The following is an 18,748-nucleotide window of genomic DNA, read 5'->3' on the forward strand; positions in this document are numbered from 1 at the left end:
GAGCCCGGCTCCGCAGCGTGAGCTGCTGGTGATGTGTTCACGTGTCTTCATCAGCTCCGACTTTTGAGCTTTACTGTTAAAGGTGACACAAGTCATGCACATTCACTTAGTTGTACATTATATCAGGGATTTAAATTGGGAGGCTCTCCAATAATTTGTGTTGAGGCTGAATTTAAATAACTTTCTGCCAATTTTTTTAAATAATCAATAAAAAACGTATTGAAAATATCTCTGCTAGAATTTAAAAAAAATAGTTATATATTGTCATAATAATAATATATGAGATTTAGATGAAAGCATATTCCTTTACAAGCTCATAATAAGCACAACACATTTGCAGATAGTTTAGAATGGTCTTAAATTGACAATATAGAATAAAAACGTAACGGTAGTTATATTGCCACTTCATTAAGCTTCAATGTGAAAATATACTCTAGTTGTGTTCCTTTTAGCTCTGCCCTTGCTCCTAAATGTGTAGCATACAGTGTCAACACTATTATTTCCTATAATCCAAGAAGGCAGCATTTAGGCTGCAGTGTGTGTCACATCCGCTGTAAACAAAAATATATTGAAATATGCTGCCCTCTTGTGGTAAACCCCGGTACAGGACACGCATAAATAAATACATAGTTGTTTTAAATTCACATTCATACATATTATTCTGTACAAAAATGATTGGAAATATTCTCCACATAGATCACAACTAAAAATATATATATAAATCCTGCAGCTTGTTACATATTCATGAAGCTTTATTTAAAAGTGGAATGAACGTCAAAAGGAGTTGAATCCTGATGGCCCGTTTCACGGCTGCAGCAGGCCTGGTGAGGACGTTGACGGGTCCAACAGCTCGGCAGCGGGCGGATTCTGAGATGGGTGGATGGGGGGGACGGGCTGTGAGGTAAGTCTCTCAAATATGAATATATTAATACTTAACAGGAGACTTTTCCCAAGATGGCGTTGACATACCTGGTCAATTTGGACTCGCTCGCTTGTGGTCTCGGGCTCAGGATCAACGGGTCTGTCGATACTCGCTGGACTCACAGACGGACTCACACGGAGGGAGACGCCCGAGGACTCATCGGAGCCGGGGCCTTGGGTTGTTGGCTCCTCACCAGACATGAACCACTTGCATGAGGGCTCTGGGTGGTGGGTCGACCAAGGCCTCTTCTTGCCCCGTGGAGCGGGGGAGGCTGCAGCAGTGAGCAGCTGCTGATACCTGTAGAGAACAAGGAAAATTGTGTTTTTGTTTTGTTTTAACGTGGGCCTAGTTTATGCAATTCTTCTTGGATTACATTTTCCCACAAGTACCGGGCATGTTGTCATCGTATTAGGTCATTTTTCTCTGATCAAACCTTATTATAAGTATCTTTGTGTAGCGATACAAAGATCTTCATCATATGAACTTTAAAAGACAAAACCTCTGCTGACGCTCTTGAGGGCTAAGTGACTCCTGTGATGAGTCGGCGTTACTAAGTTACTAAATTCTGTGTTAATTTAGAAACTCACCACATGCTGTAAACTTAAACAAAGTTGACGTTTGGGTACACTTGGCAGATTCTGGCCACCAGGATGGCCCATGACACACCTCCCAAGAAGCCCAGCTTGTTGGAGTAAATGTTTCGACCTGAAGACAAATACGAGAGTGAGAAAGAACGACCCGGTGCACAATATGACCAAACGTTAACAACAGCCTGCTCTAAATGTATTAAATGTTGTATTTGCGTCTTTTATTCAGCATTATAGCGGCTTCTTACTACTGTTGCTGACATTTCAATTGTCGCTAATAAAACATGTATAATAGGGGGAAAGGAATAGTATCATAAAAACCGACTAGCAAGCTGAACCAGTCGAGTGTGTGTGTAACTCATGTTTGACCCACAGCTTGATGGCTCTCAAAGCCAGTCTGAAGTTGTGGATGCTCGGCACGGACCTCAGGATCGCTGCGGTGACTCCGTAGCCTACAAACGTCACAATGAGGAAACTAGAACGGGCACTCGCTAGAGCGCATACCTTCGCATATCACAAGATTGGGCATTGAATTATGAACATTTTGGCATTAGTTGCATGCCAATTGGATATAAATTGACCGCGCTATGGTAAAAAGAAAATGTTGACCTTTTCATGACCTTGACCTTTGACCCGATGGAAACAGATCTGACGGGAACGCTGCACAGTAAGGCGTTCACTTTCTTTTCCTCTTACCTCAATTCCATCATATGACATTTTGATGAAGGGGACCAATGCCTGTTGAATGGCCTAAAGACAACAATATTATCAGTCACATGGAATGTGGAATTAAATAATCAATAAATAAACAGCAATAGCGATACATCAGATTATGAACGAATCCATATGTGTTGGATCTCTTTCTGAGCTTCTCAAAGAAAGAGGTGAAGAAGTCTTTTCTCTGGACGAATCCGGTGCCAACGCAAAGGGCGTCGATATCAGTGCCTGTAATAACAACACGGACTCAAATGAGGGAATCTAAAATGCTCCGAGCCGCCATGTTCCCTGTGTACAACTTCACATGCTCTCACAGTTGAGGAAAGAAACTGGTGACTTTACCTTCCGAATGGTAAAAACTTGACTAACTTGTTCTGTCACATAATAAAGTAATTTCTAAAACAACGCAAAAAATTAAAATTATAAAAGGTATCATTAATGCAAAAACATGTGTCCGGTCATATGTGAAATTCCTTGCTCAACAACAATACAGAAAAATATAGATGGTCTTACCAGATCTTCACATATGTCTATGACTCAAAGCAAAACAATACAGATGCATCCAAACAATTAGACTTTTATTTCCAAGCAGCTGATTAGAAAGTGGACTTGGAAAGTCTATATAATTTGTTGTATTCAGTTTGTAGTGGCACTCCGTCTAGTTCTGGTTCTTCTGTACCACACTTTTGAGATCAGTCTTTAAAGCTATTAATTGACACGCGAGTGACAAGTAGTTTCATACAAAATTATGTTTACTTAAAAAAAACGTATAGTACATGGTCACACGGTCAAAAAACTATGTCGCTTCCAACAACTCTGAACTCAAACACGACTGACAGTCCAACACACAGCTGTTATACTGACGTGACGTCATCTGATTGGAAGCTTACATTCAGACAAATTATTAAGCTTTCAAATACAATACTAAATTATATATGTTAAACTAAACATTCTTTCAAATCATAATGAAAAGGATTCAAATTCAGTTACCTTTTTAAATCTTTTAAAACTAAATTATTCTAACAAATGAAATCATGCATTTGGCTCTTACATTACCCGGCCCCTGGTTAGACGGGAGGACTAAGCAATTATACTTAAACATTATAACAACAAACAAGAGCCACAATACTTCAACTGTCCATAACTATTAAACTAGTATCTTCTCTCTTCACATATTCAATTCAATTCAATTCAGTTTATTTGTATAGCCCAATTTCACAAATTACAAATTTGTCTCAGAGTGCTTTACAATCTGTACACATAGACATCCCTGCCCCAAAACCTCACATCGGACCAGGAAAAACTCCCAAATAACCCTTCAGGGGGGAAAAAAGGGAAGAAACCTTCAGGAGAGCAACAGAGGAGGATCCCTCTCCAGGATGGACAGATGCAATAGATGTAATGTGTACAGAAGGACAGATTTAGAGTTAAAATACATTCAATGAATGTGACAGAGTGTATGAATAGTTCATAGTAGGCATATTCCACGATGGAGACCTCTACGATCCATCAGGCAGATGGCGGTGGGGAGGAGGAGTGGGCGGAGTCTCAACAGTGGGCGGAGTCTCAACAGGACAGTGGCATAGTCAGGAGCAGGAATTCCACGACCCAGACCTCGATGATCCATCAGGCAGATCTATGCCGTCTCATAGGGTCCGATGACCCCATGAGACGTGAAGTCAAAAGGACTCCGGGGAGAAAGCAGAGTTAGTAACGTGACATAGTAACATAGTTAGTAACATATGGCCTCTTCCAATAGGCACAGCTTGTTTACTGGCCTTTCCAGCGTGCTGGTTTTGGTCTTTATCTTTACTCTTCTCACGGTTCCATTTGAGTCTGGCAATGTTTCCACAACCTTCCCCATGAGTTGCGTGGAGAGGAACTATCCACTAGTAGCACAACATCTCCGGTCATGAAGTTTCTTCTAGGCTTCCGCCATTTCTGGTGCTCCTGTAGAAGTGGAAGATACTCATGTGTCCATCTGGTCCAGAATAAATCCACGAAATATTGGACTTGTTTCCATCTTCTTCTTGTGTATGTGTCGTCTTTGCTGAATATGCCGGGAGGCATGCTGGGTTTTTTTCCCTTTTTTTTCCTTCTTTTCTTCCTGTGCTGTTTTAATTTTAACTTTTGCTTTTCAGGGTCCTTTTCAGATTGATGGATTGTTTGTGAAAACTCTTTTCTTTCTTCTTTCAGTTTCAACAGAGTTTCCTTTACTTTCAAAATCCAGGCTACTGATCTTTTCATCTTATGACAATCTGAATGGTAGTTTATCAGTTTGTTCAATGGTTCCATATCTTCTTTGACTTGGATTGCGTTGACTGTGACTTTGTTCTTGGCTTCCAGATCGTTTGGAAGGCTTTCTTCTTTTCTGTCTGGCTGCTCTGGCCAGTCACTTTCACTGTTCAACAAAAAGCTTGGCCCGTTGATCCAGGTTCTCCCTTGGACCAAGTTCTTTGCCTTCAGGCCTCTGCTGGCTTGACCTGCAGGATTCTTCTGTAGCTTTCTTCGCAGACAGGTTATGCGCTGTTCAGAAACGCATCGGTTGTTGGGCATTTTTACCTTCTCGTTCCTGAGTGGCAATCTGGTCGATGGGCGGCTGTCTAGTATATTACCAAAGAGTGGATCTGATGCTATTTTAGCTTGACGGTCAATGTATTTCACCAAGTCAGCAAACTTTGCTCTTCTGCCACTTCGCTCTTTGATATCGAAAGCTACAGCCCGCCAACATTCTCTCATTTTGTACGGCAATTTGGACAACATTGTCCGTAGATTGGTAGGGTTGTCCATCTCCTCTAAGTATTCAATGTCCATCATGGTGTTGAGACATCCAATTAGGAACATTGCGTAAGCACTCAGTGCCTTTTCATCCTCGGACCTCACTTGCAGCCATTTTAGTGCTTTATCAATATACGCGCTGGCAATCCGTAATTCGTCCCCGTAGTGCTTATGAAGTCGCCGCTTTGCTTCAAGGTAGCCTTTGCTTTGTGTCATATGAGTGCAGCTGCGGACAAGCTCTTGGGGTTCACCGGCTGTATACTGTTCCAAGAAGTACAATTTATCCTGTTCATTGTCAGTCTTCTGTTCTCTCGCATGTTCGAACGCTCTGATGAAAGACTTGAACTGTAGCGCATCGCCCTTGAACACAGGAATGTCCTTTGTTGGTAGCCGAGACAGCTGTTGTTGTTTTACAAGTAGCTCTGTGATTACATTCTGCCTTTGCATGACCTTTAGTATGTCATCACTTCTGTCCACTTGAGTGTTAGGCCGATGACTTGTGGCTGACTGAGACGGTGGTGGTTGCGAGTGCAGCATTGATGGTTGAATGTGAACGTTTGTGTTAGCTTGTTGCGGTATCCTTATGCTAACCCTTTCCTTCTCCACTTTTCTAAATTGTAATTGTTGCACTGGCATATGGCACCTGTAACCATCTTCAGATCTTTCATATTCTTTAAGCACCTTTAATTTTGCTTGACTTTCAGCTCATGCTGTTTTCATCTCTAATTCTTCTTTTTCAGCTTGGATTTTTGCAGATTCAAATTCAAGCTCTTGCTTTTTCTTCAGTGCTGCAGCACGCTCTAGCAGGGCTGCATGTTGTGCTTCCTGTATAACCCGTGTTGATGAAACACGTGATGCACATGTTGCATGACTTACTTGTGTTCCACATAGGCTACCACGTTCTGCATTTCTATCTCCTGCCTGGGAAATACTTTCATGTGGTCTAACAGCTTCTTGCAGGCTATCCACTATATCAAATTCTTTTTGCTGTACATGTTCCATTGGCAGCACTGGTGTTTCATGCACAACTGCTATCCATCTTTTAGATTCTTTCATAAATTCTCTGATTGGTGCCATTTTCATTTAAAACCAATTATCCTGGTCAAATGTTCTTTCATCCTCATCTAAAAGATTTGCAACTTCACTGAACTCTCCAACCAACTCTGCAAAATCGTTTTCCATTGCATCTTGCACATTTTGGACGTTTCCAGCATCACTCATTAATATCTCCAACTGCCTTATTGTGCTTGTCAGAGTTCCTAATTTTCGTCTCCTCAATGCAATGTATTTCTGCAACTGGTTTTCTAATGCCTTCTCCGTTGGCTTACGTGATCTTCCCTGCGCCGTCACATCCTCCACACCTCTCTCTTCCCCATCAGCCATCGTACACGGAGCCGAGTTAGTGCTCAAGCTGTATGCCTCCGTTCAAAAGCTCTTTTCTTTCACGGAACTTTTCTCTTAAAAAACGAGTGCAAAAACAGCTTCTCAAAAATCGCATAAAACCTCCGCATTGACTGAATATAGGCTTGTTATCACTGTAGGTTCTCGCAACGGTGCATCACGTTGCTATTTTCAGCATTGAGCAGTTACAGATTCATTTTCGTTTTCCTCCAATCCTCCGTATATCTTCGTATCTTCATAATACTCAAAGATAAAAAGGAGTTTTCGATACCTGATCTCGTAGAATGCTTCAATGGATTCAGAGGTCCGACGTTAGCTTCCAGTCCATTTACACGAGCGGCAGACTGGCTGCGCTCTCGTAGCATAGCTCCATGGATCACCCGTTCCACCGCTAGCCTCCAGCCCGCTCCACTCGAGCGGCAGCTGGCTGCGTTCCCCACCTATCCAGGTAATCCAGCGAAACTCGGCTAAACTGAGTTTTTTGACTAAATGTAGTGGCACTCCGTCTCGTTCTGGTTCTTCTGTACCACACTTTTGAGATCAGTCTTTAAAGCTATTAATTGACACGCGAGTGACACAAGTAGTTTCATACAAAATAAAAAAAACGTATAGTACATGGTCACACGGTCAAAAAACTATGTCGCTTCCAACAACTCTGAACTCAAACACGACTGACAGTCCAACACACAGCTGTTATACTGACGTGACGTCATCTGATTGGAAGCTTATATTCAGACAAATTATTAAGCTTTCAAATACAATACTAAATTATATATGTTAAACTAAACATTCTTTCAAATCATAATGAAAATGATTATTCACTATTAATGCATCCCTGTTTTTGCAGTAAGAATCACATCCAACATAAAAATGCATATGGATTTTCTTAGATTATAAAGAAAATGTGTTGAGGTCTCTTTCCCAAAGACTGACGTAGGGAATGAGGAGTAGATTTGACCTTTTAGGGTTTTTGTCCACTCTCTCATTCTTTGTCCCAGATATTCCGATTGCAACTGTACATTTTTATAAATATGAAAACGTCCTGAAGCTTCAGGATACAAAAAAAAATAGGCAGCAGGTTACAAAATGGGCATTTCACACCAAACTAATTTGTTTACTATAAGGTTGTTTTATTTGGCATTACAAGGCCACACAAACAGCCTCACAATAATAATGTGTATCACGTATGTTTGTATGCATGTTACTATGGCTCCTATAATATTGTAATGATAATGTTCATGTCGTACTACATCTTATTTTCATTCTAAATTCACGGGGGCCTATCTGCCTGTATTTACCCCGGTGCCTCATGGGTAAATTCATGCGCTTTTCCAATTAACTTTGCGCACGCACACCGTGCATTACGGCTTTCCGCTCCACACCCGGAAGCGCCGCGCGCTCATGCACTCGCCTCTCTGCCGCCTTCTTCTGGCGCACAGGAGTTTAACTTGTGCTCTCATACAGGTAACTTACGACCGTCCACCGGTAATCGTTTCGGGGGAAAAAAAACCCCGGCTCGGGTTAATTTGTTTCTCGCGGTACCGTCAGGACGGAAGTCTGAGCAGCGCGCGTGCCGAGCCGCAGTCAGTGACATTGACGTGTAGTGTCGTTGTGGCGCTGTGCACGAGTCGATGTGTGCACGGTAACGCGCGGCGGCTCCGGAGCGCTTCCCCTGCAGTTCCCCCCGGCGTCTGCGACAATGAGCGAATACTTCAGCCTGTCGGACAGCGACGTTATCGGCTTCGACCTGGACCACACGCTCTGCCGCTACCACCTGAAGGAGACCTCCAGGGTGAGCGTGTGTGTGTGTGTGTTTGTCTGTGTGCGTGTAGCGCGTGCAGCGCGTGCAGCTAGCGCCGATACATAATCATACGGTGGCCGTGACGCTTCGATCCGCAACACATCTGTATTAAAAATAGCACGCAGCCGTCAATCCGCTCTCCGGGGTCTACTTGTCTCCTCGGATGCATCGTGTTGGGATAACTCCTCGTCGGTGTGCGGTTCGCGGCTGAGTGGAGAGGAATGTGTGCACGCGGGGAATCGATGCTCCTGATGCTGCAGTCACTCTGCGTGACTCGCAGGTTGAACGTCGGCGGCGAACATTCACGTCTCTGAATCATGTCATGCTGCACGAGCGCGGCCGTTCGGAGCTGCAGGCCATCACAGATGGATTCCGTGACACCGAGGGACCAAACCCTAAATTACTGTTTGATTCCCAGCCAATCAGGATGACCTGGTTCATCAGGCCTGGACTTCATTTATGCTTCCTCTTGTCCCATGGCAGTGCCTGGAATAGGGGAGACTAAATATGGGTGGCCCAATAAAGAAATTCTCCATTGACTACCACCTTCATGATTGATATCTATTTCTAAATATCTGATGAAAAAAATAAATAATAATTGATAAACACACAGTGAATTACCACTCTACTGAGTAGTTGCTTTTTAGCTCATTGTTGGTGTTTCCAGTCCGAGCATGTTCATCTTATGCTGTTGCCATCAGCCTCCAGAGGCTGTTTTCAGTGAAATAGCTCTCACTAACCCACCTGACCCAGCAAGTGATGCACAGCAGGGGGAAAGAGTTACTGACTATATGTTATAGCAGTTTGAAAGGGTGAAAAAGAGCTACAAATATTCATAATTTGAACACAAACGCGACTACAAATCAACTTTTATTTGTTTCTGAGTTGGCAGTGAATGTTTGCAATTGCAGGTTTTTAGGATTATAGTATGTCATATATGTTTACATCTTTAAAAAAAAAAGTAAAATCTATAAACCCCCCAACATCAATTACCCCGTGCAGTGTTTCGTTTGAAGAATAATACGACGGTGCTGCTCGTTCTTGCCGTTGATGTTATTTGTTCTTTGTTTTTGCAGCTGATCTATGAGAGCTTCGCCAGGTATCTGGTGGAGCATAAAGGCTATGACAAGGACCTGCTCAACCTAACCCCTGCGACCTGGGATTTCTGGTGAGTCGGCAACGGTAGCAGTTTATCTGCCTAGATATGTTTTAAGACAGTATTCATCTCATACATATGGCTAAAACACTGCAATCTCTCACTGCATCACTTAGAAATGTGCCCCTCTCCTAGTTTCTACCCAAATCCAAATTACATAAATATTCAAACTAAAAACACATCTTTTCAGACTATATCTGGATTAAAACACAGATTAGCACTTAAATGGCTCTTATGGTACTTTTGTAGTTCAACTATGTTGAGGAAATGTTACTTTCTGTATTCTTGTTGTTCTTAGTTTGTACTATAGGTTGAATGCACTTATTGTAAGTCGCTTTGGATAAAAGCGTCTGCTAGATGACATGTAATGGAATGTAATTCACATTTTGGGGGTCACTCTGACAGACCCAAACTATTGAATTTGAAAGCATTCCTGAAATACCTTAAAGGACCCAGACACATTTTACTGAGCAGATTAGGTATTGTATGGACACATAAAACGAAGTTTACAGCATTTTAAAGCTACCACGAGTAACTTGAATTTATTGTTGATTTTTGGCGTCCCCTTCGACATGAGTAGATGTGTTTCTGAGCACCAGAGCAGCAGGGCCTGGCAGTCTGCCCCGCACAGACTGCATTCTGGTTTCCCCGTGGTGCAGTCGGTGGTGGACTGGTAGTTGCCAGATGCCTCGTGGAGTCTGAGCAGTCTGTGATTTATTCTTTAAAAAAAAAAATGTGCGAAATCCGACCTGTTGACGAGCATTACAAATGCTTATCATCAAAACAATATAGAAATGGCAATACTTATCTTCTCGTATATTTTCGTAAGCACATAACGTAAACAAACAACTTTGATACAAATCTTTTACATTTTCTTTTTGTAAAATGGTGACGGGCTAAAATAGATTTTGACAAGTCTGTACTGCAGTTTCATATTACTTATTGGGCAACACATCAATATTGATATATCTTCAATGAGCTAATATTGGCCCATATATCAGCCTGCAAAGCGCTAGTGATTATTATCATGAATAAATGATTATGTGTATATTAACAATTATTTGGCATCTGTTCAAGTCACACACACGCCCAACTTTATTTTCTTGTCTGTGTATTTCTCGTAATATTCTGCTTCTCTCTCGGTGTGGATGTTCCGCTGTGCTTACTGAAGTCAAACTCTCGTGTTAAGCTCGGCTGAACACATTCAGGAACTACTTCATGGGCCATTGATGACCAACCTTTCTTTGGCTTGTGACCCTTTGCAATGACTCTGACCACGGCTCATGGTCTTTGTGAGGAAAGGAGTTGTGAGAGGTTCAAACAAAGAAGCCTTGTTGCTTTTCAGGTAGTTTTTCACGAAAGGATTTAAAGAACTAGTATTTTCAAAGGTATCTGGTATTCACAACAGGAAGAAACACGTTTGATAAGTCAGGGTTGGAGACTTATTGCGCGTATTTTTGAATTTCTCTTGTCCTCGGGAATCGTCGTCACGAGCTGAGTACAGGACAGCAGTGATTGCATATAATGCTTGCTGTATTAATATTCTGTATTTTTAACATGCATACATTTGTGTCCAGTTTTAAAGGACTTGTGGTGGATCTGGAGGACGGAAACCTTGTGAAGCTGGCTGAGGATGGAACTGTCCTGCGGTATGCTCTTTGGTGCATGAAACGTATTAGATCTGCCTCCCAACACATACACTTTATCAACATTGTCATTGCTTTTAATTACCTTTTTAAAGTGGGATTATAGATACTTTTTTATTTATTGGTTGATTAGAGCGACACATGGAACCAATGATCTCAGCACAGAAGACATCATTAAGCATTATGGTCCAAAGAGGGAGTGGAAGCACTTCAACAGCCTCAATACCTCCTTCACAAGATCTGGTATGATGTTTATGTCTGTCTTTATTACCTATTAGCTGTATGCTATTTGCTCTCAAGTGTTTGTCTGTCTGGGATTTTCACCTGTTACTAGAGTTCATGGTCTTTTGTTTTGTTCTTATCAGCAAAATACTATTTCTATGACAACTACTTCGATCTACCTGGGGCTCTCCTCTGTGGAAGAGTTGTGGACATGTTGCGCAAGGTAATATTTCCTGAGGTATGGTTTCAAATGAATAGTTGAAATTAGAAACACTTATTGAATTGTAACTTTTGTGTTGTGTTTTTTTTTTTTAAACAGCGAGGAAATGAGGTGAATTCTGACTTTTGGAAAGACATGGTTGCTGCCATCGACCACAATTACAACACAGCTGCATTCAAAGGTACACCTTTAAATCCAAAACAGTACGCACAGTATATTTCTTATTTCTAATATCTTTTTGTCAAGGACCCGTATTGTTAATTAGAAGAAAACACACAATACACAGAATATTTTTTCTTTTTCAAACTAGTTTTATTCTGTATTTTGGTCAGTAAGTGGTACATAACTTAACACATACAATGGGACATAGTTATTTGTAAAAAAAAATGCAGTTTGAATTTCTAAATCTGTGTTGTTTCGCTGATCACAGTGCTTGTGAGAGTGTACTATGCACATTTCGTGTTTTTTGTATGTATATTACATGACAATTCTTAAAAAACAGACATTAATAAAAACAAACGCAAATAAAAGATGTGCTGTAAATGTTACAGGCAGTTGAAAAGCACCACTTAAGATATCATCCAATACTGTTTTATGTTTCTTTGAATTACAAAGGAAGGCACAAAGTGAAGTGGGAAAAGGGATCAATTAAAACCATATATTTCAAAATTTTACTCATTAATACTTCTGTAAATCAATAATTTTTTTGGCACATTATTTATTGTAAATATTTGAAATGAGCCAGTTAAAATTAAGTTAAGTCCATATTAAAATTGCAATCATATATTGTTTCAATCTACGATCTAATTTTGGAATTTATTAGTTCAATGTTTTGTAAGGTTTTGAGGTTTATTTGGATTTGTGAAATCACGTAGAGGCAATCAAGAAGCCAGAGAATACGCAGTGAACATTATCTGCTGCAAAGATGCCATTACTGTCCTCATCGGGGACCTGGACGTAGACTCTGTCACCGCCGTCCAACATAAGAACAGTACTGCCTGACATCTGATCCAGGAAGCCTTTGTTGTACTCGTCGTAGGTGAACATAACTGGCTCCTCGTTTTTGTAGAGGGCCACCAATGCATTGGCACCATTGACATGCACATGATAGCTAAAATAGTAGAGGCCTGGGATCTGGCAGGTGAACACACCAGTGTGATCATCGTAATGGTGCTCTCCGTTGTAAAGGACCTGGTTGAACTGAATAGGAGTTGCAGCTGAGGGGTAGGCCCTGGTCAGCACTGCACTGAAGGCAGACATGGGAGCTTTCACCATCTCATGAGACATTACAACCTCTTGGGACTTGATTGGCATGCTCTTCTCATGCTGGTAGATAAGCTCTCCTGGTTGGCCAGGAGGACCAGGGGGACCGGCAGGTCCTGTACGACCATCTTGACCTCTGGCACCAGGATTTCCAATTGGGCCCATAGGACCAGAAATTCCCTTAGCTGTCATGCCAGCTGGGCCAGGTGTGCCTGGAAAACCTGGATGGCCCTTAATTCCAGAGGGACCTGATGGACCGGGGGGCCCAACTTGGCCCAAAGATCCTGGCCTTCCATTCTCACCACCTTTTCCTGGTCCTCCTGTGAGGCCTGTGTGTCCTTTTGGTCCTGGGGTACCATTTGCACCAGGGATTCCTGAGGGACCATCATGGCCCTGTGTGCCCTTTTGACCCTGAGGACCACTATGCCCTGGATTTCCTGAAGAACCTGCTGCCCCTGGAGAACCTGGTTTTCCAGTGAAACCTTGAGCTCCCTGTTCACCCTTGGTTCCCTTTGAACCTGGTGCACCGACCAAACCAGTGTCGCCTTTAGGTCCCTGTCGGCCTCCCTCACCATGGTATCCTGTTGCACCCTGTGAACCAGCTTTGCCATTAGAACCACGAGCACCTGGCTGACCAGTAAAACCAGTTGGGCCTGGCTCTCCTTTCTGACCAGTGGTTCCTGAAGTACCGGGGGATCCTCTGCTACCTGGTAATCCGTGTTCACCTGTTTTGCCAACACCTGACCTGCCAGTTGAGCCGGGCTGACCAGCTGATCCCTGTGAGCCTTTAGGACCCATAGATCCAGGCATACCTGGGTTACCATTCTGGCCTGGTTTTCCTGATGCTCCGATACCTGGAGCCCCAGTGTAACCCTTTGGTCCTTGCGCACCCATTGGCCCAGGAGCGCCATCTCTTCCTGACACACCACCCTTGCCTGGTTCTCCGGGATAGCCGGTGGCACCGGATCTACCAACTCCAGGTTTGCCGGGCATTCCAGATGGGCCCATTGATCCAACTGCGCCTGTTGATCCTTGAGACCCAGGAACTCCAAAGCCTCGATCTCCTTTGGACCCAGGAAGACCTGGAACACCAGGATGTCCCTTCAAACCAGACTGACCTCTTGGCCCCCCTGCTCCAGGGAAGCCAGCCGCTCCAGGTTTTCCACTTGAGGAAAGTCCAGCAGGTCCAGGGGATCCATGCGAACCAGGTGCACCTCTGGCACCCATTGGTCCAGTTGCGCCACGTTCGCCATTCTGACCAGGGAGGCCAGAGCTACCTGGTTTCCCATGGCCACCTGAGGGACCGGGTTTGCCACCTTGAGAGTAGCCAGGGGGTCCGGGAGGACCTGAAGAGCCTGGTTGGCCAGTATGTCCCATACCCCTCTCTCCAGGAGGTCCAGAGGGCCCCATTTGTCCTGGCTGTCCTGGCTCACCTGGAGCACCTGGCTGGCCTGCAACGGCTAGGGAATAAATACATACAGGCACGTTATGTAATTTCTCAGATTATACGGCAATTTGGTTAAATTTTATGTTCATAATTGGATTTAGTCAACTGTTGCTAGTAATCGTATTCCACAGTGTTCCACATGTAGGCACACAACAATTGCCCAAGGAAAAAAAAAAAAAAAAAAGGTGTTTTATTATAATCAGGAAATGGTTTTATTTTGAAGCATCGGTGCCTTTTGAATGCATTATGTAAGATGCCACTTGGTTCTTGAATAATCCTAGGTTTAGTATTCTTCTCCATATCACCTGACAGAAAACACTACTGCCCATGATTGTGTGGCGGGGGGGGGGGGGGGGGGGGCACTCCCTTTTCCCCATGATAGTCTTCACAGCACCACTGGTCTGAGGTGACGTTCTCACAAAGCTTACGCCTGTTGCCGTGGGAGCCAACACACCAGCTGCTGGGCCTTTTGGTTGAGTGTACCCGCACTAAACTGCACCCCTTAATTTTCTGCACCGCTCATGGCCTTGAATGTATAGTTAGTGGTCTGCTGCACATTGTCAACATCCTCTCTGCACTTCCTGCCACATAGTGTAGAGTTTATGGGCAAGGTCAATTTGGTGTTCAACACAAGTTTGTTATTTTACTTCTATATTTATCACAGAAGTCAACATGACAATAACTCCAGCCTATAAACCATGTGGCAGTAGGGACATTTTATTTTCCCTTTCCTTTTCATTCATGTTATTTTTTAATTAGAGGCTTTACTTTGATGTTTGACGGCAGAGAGATGACACGAAATGAGGTGACGGAGAGATCAGGAATAGCTTGCAACAAAGTTGCCTCGCTAGCCTCTGGGAAATCCCGCTGCCCTCGCCCTGAGGCCAACAGGGCATCCAGTTTGCTCTCTTAAATTTATCGTCATACATTTTTATTTTTTTTGATGGACATTTTAGAAGTTATTATGCGTGTGCTTGTCTGTATATAGATATACATTTGTGTCTACCAGGGCTTTAATATCAAAAAGGCATCTCTGAGGAAAAATCACGCTCCATTGCTTTTATACGCCATCATTCTAGATGCGTCGATGTCAAAATGTACGACGTCAAAGAATCCAGTCCAATAGTGTTGACCTCTCTTTCAAAATGTTGTGATGAGAAGAAAGTGCTCTGACAGGGCTGTCATTTTGAAGCCACATAAGGACGTGCCTGAAAACCCCAAAGAGGACATCTGTGCCAGAAGTAGACTTTCTGGCAGCTAGAACCGCCACAAACTGGAGGTGATGATACTGGCCACAGTAACTGAACCTGGTATGACCTGTTAGCACGACTATGGTCATATTCAGAGTTGCCTTCAATAAACACCGCCCTTATTTGGAGTCTCTGCAGTAAACTTGCTGTGGTTTGTTGTTGGATTTGAACTGCGTTTCTTTGCGGTCTGTGTTGTGTTTTTTTTCTTTCCAATTACGTGTCGTGATTTTAATACCACAAAGCAGTTTGTTAGGGCGTGCCTGCAACGTGGTAACATCTGCATTTGGGATTTGTCCCATTTTTATGCTCTTATTGTCGACTTTCTGTTCTCTTTTAATCCTGTGGCACGCAGGCAAACCACATCAGAACCGCTTCAGAAATGGAACTAGGGAAATGAATCCCAGTGTCAAAAACAGAAATGTAATCCTGGTTTAGTTGGGATATAAAACGTAGCGTTATGCATCATCCTGGCAGTTACACCAAGACCACTGCTTTTGAGTTTTTTTTTTAATCACACCCAGAACTGCTTCCTTTTTTTAACCTTTTATTTATCCGGAGCACAAGTGCTCTTTTAGAGGTGAAATCCACATCACACTTGTATACAGTTCTAGACCACAGCCAATGAGACGCTGCATTGGACCTGCTGGGTGTGCACCCTGATGACAGTTAATGAAGGAGGGCGGAGTTTGAGCCGCCTCATTTACTGATGTGTATGAGCCCACAGTTTGCCAGGTTGCATAAGAGATAAGCTGACTGCAAGGTCAGTAGTAGTAGTAGTGATGACACTGGTAACAAATCTGTGATTAAGAAGTTTGTCTGCCATATTTACAGGGTTCAAAGAGGTTATAATGATTTCCAGATCAATGGTTAAAGTGGTTTCCAGGAGGAGTTCATCCTAATTATTCATTTTTTTAAGTGAACTGCAGTTACATGCATGTGTTTATTTTTTTGGTGGACGCCTACACCCTTGCTTTTCAACATCACATGTTTCAATTTGAAAGCATATGACCTGAACATTTAACTGCAACTGTAACTTGAAGTTTCACCTGGTGCTATTTTGCAGGTTAGTTTGTCTCTATTTGTTTTAATCGTTGAACAAAGACTAAGACTAGGCTAATGGAGCTCATACGGTCTGTGGGGTCTCGGGTCATTTTCTCGATTTTACACATTTTTTTAAATTCACCCTTTTCAAGTGTGCAGCCTGCAGTGATTTGAAATGAACAATGCTCTCGGCTGGAGTTTCATTGTTCTACTAAACGCATGTACATGCTACTCCTGCTTATATCCCTCAGTTAAATTTGGGGCTTCTGTATGTCGCCTTAAGACTTGATTGTCGTGAATGTTCTTATCGTAAAAACAAAAAAAAATTTCAACCCATGTGAGAAAAGTCATGCGTGACTCACCTCGGCTCTTCACCGGGTAGGCCGACTTGGTATTCTTTGGCATATGGTAGTACCGTTCAGCCTCAGCCAAAGCGAGGAGGACGAGGAGAAGGCTTGTTACTACCTTCAGGTCCATCATGGGAAGCTAAACCTGCAAAGACAGAATCCATTTATTAGAATAAGAATTGTTGCATCATTGCACATGTTGACAACCGGCAACCAAATAACCACGTAAGATGACCTCAGTGGCACGGCACCTGCGCTGCTGCGCTTCACTGACACTCGACGGTGAAAGTGATGTGCAGTGTGGTTCGTGCATCACTTCAGCAAGAGAATTGGTTGTTGCAAGTAAATATCAGAATGTTTCGTTTACTTTTCAATCAGTTTTTCTCTCCTGAAGAGAGAGGCTGCTTTGAAAAGTGCTCACTTTTACCAGTTTTACAAACTTCATCACAGGCGTAAAGGCAGCCAGAGCACATTGTAATGTGCTCGCCCGGCTGCACTCCGCTCAGTAAAGCCAGGTTTGCAGTTGGGAATCCCCTCATGCACTGACCTGGAATCAGAAAAACAACAACAGCCACCTTACCGGGAAGGTTTACGCTCCAGAGAAACGGTTGAGGAGGTCAGGAGGCTGCTGGCACTGTGCTGGTATATCCTTAGTTGTGGAGTCTGTCTGAGAGGCAGCTGCTTCTTCCCCAGGCACTGGACTGCAGGTATTTATACCGAGCCGGTCTCCGGCATCTACCTCACGTGGAAGGCCCTCCCTCCCTACTCTGATGTCATCTTTAATGATGGGTGCCATGTCCTCAGAGGTGGGACCATCACGCCTGCCTCCCTCTCCTCCCCGTCTCCTCTCTCTTCATCTGGTTTCCTCTGTCTGCGGAGCAGCAGCAAATAAATCCTGAATTTAAAACGAGTTAGATTCGTGATTAATCTCGGTTGGTGTTGAATTTGTGGTACGCGGTTGTGCAGATTTTAAAGTTATTACCCTTTATTCAGTCAAATATACACATGTGTTTTGAGCTTTTTGACAGATGAGTCAGAAGTCTTAACCACCCTGTCTTCATGTCCCTTTTTTTAGCCTGGATTTTCATTTTTTTACTTCACAAACACTGGTGTTTATGGCTAAAAACAACATGTTATTGACAAAGTGGCTCGTGACGGGGTGTTTTTTACTGGAAAAGTAAAGAATGAGAATATTTTTCCTCAAGTCTGAAGTCTCTTTATTGAGCAGGCTGTGTTAAAAATAAACACGTACCAGACAGCAATTTTCTGTCGGTTTTGGTTCAATCTAAAAATACTTGAAAAAAAGTGAAAAAAATCTTTTTCACTGTTTTTGTTTATTGACATTTTCATAGCATGTATGGAGGATGAGCAGTTTAGTTCTTAGGGTTCAATGCCCATTTCCAGACAGGTACAAAGGTTTTTGGTTTGACAGGATGCAGGCAGTGTTTGAATTTAGACGTATTGAACACTCTCCACCGACTTGATCTGTTTTCAAGGTAAAAACTTGCATAAAGCCTTTCATGATGCTGGCAGATTTACATCTGTATATCCTCTGTGATTGTTGTGACTGGTAGTTGGTTTGCTTCAGGGATCTACAGTGCCGCTTTACAACACCAGGAGGCAGAAGTGAGGTTTTGGGACCAAGTTACTTCCTACTTCATCCTCTCAGTTGAATGAGTGCATACTTGTCATCCTCAGCTGTCTTTTCTTTTATACACTAAGGGATGAAATAGAGCTGTAACATAACATATCATACATTATGTGTTTACTGGGACACAAATGCTCTGGCATTTAGAGATCAATATTAGAATGTATTGTCCATCAGTAGAATCATATCGTAATCATACTGCTTCTAAACTGTCTCAGAAGCACCTTTGGTAGGTATGTATTGTAAATTGATTTGGTGCATAGCCGTAGCCAGCCGCTAGCTAGCTTAGCTTAGCACAAAAA

The 18,748-nt window shown here is 42.9% G+C and overlaps 2 protein-coding genes across 2 annotated transcripts in view; one reads left to right on the top strand and one right to left on the bottom strand.

Annotated features, from left to right (window-relative positions):
• The first annotated feature begins 7,817 nt into the window (after positions 1 to 7,817).
• The window catches only part of nt5dc1 (5'-nucleotidase domain containing 1), a 60,547-nt gene continuing 49,616 nt past the window's right edge, over positions 7,818 to 18,748 (top strand). Inside the window, exons 1-6 of the mRNA XM_056428255.1 lie at positions 7,818 to 8,197; positions 9,283 to 9,374; positions 10,940 to 11,011; positions 11,142 to 11,251; positions 11,374 to 11,453; positions 11,550 to 11,631. Coding sequence (XP_056284230.1) covers positions 8,105 to 8,197; positions 9,283 to 9,374; positions 10,940 to 11,011; positions 11,142 to 11,251; positions 11,374 to 11,453; positions 11,550 to 11,631 — 529 coding nt within the window. The 5' untranslated portion in view covers positions 7,818 to 8,104. The remainder of the gene's footprint in view (positions 8,198 to 9,282; positions 9,375 to 10,939; positions 11,012 to 11,141; positions 11,252 to 11,373; positions 11,454 to 11,549; positions 11,632 to 18,748) is intronic.
• col10a1b (collagen, type X, alpha 1b) lies at positions 11,739 to 17,576 on the bottom strand. Its single transcript, XM_056428254.1, has 3 exons — positions 17,379 to 17,576; positions 16,814 to 16,943; positions 11,739 to 14,173 (listed from the first exon to the last, which is right to left on the bottom strand). The coding sequence occupies exons 2-3, from the start codon at positions 16,929 to 16,931 to the stop codon at positions 12,318 to 12,320; spliced, it is 1,974 nt and encodes a 657-aa protein (XP_056284229.1). The 5' UTR covers positions 16,932 to 16,943; positions 17,379 to 17,576; the 3' UTR covers positions 11,739 to 12,317.

The sequence above is a fragment of the Pseudoliparis swirei genome, chromosome 12 (assembly GCF_029220125.1).
Source record: "Pseudoliparis swirei isolate HS2019 ecotype Mariana Trench chromosome 12, NWPU_hadal_v1, whole genome shotgun sequence".
Lineage (NCBI taxonomy): Eukaryota > Metazoa > Chordata > Actinopteri > Perciformes > Liparidae > Pseudoliparis > Pseudoliparis swirei.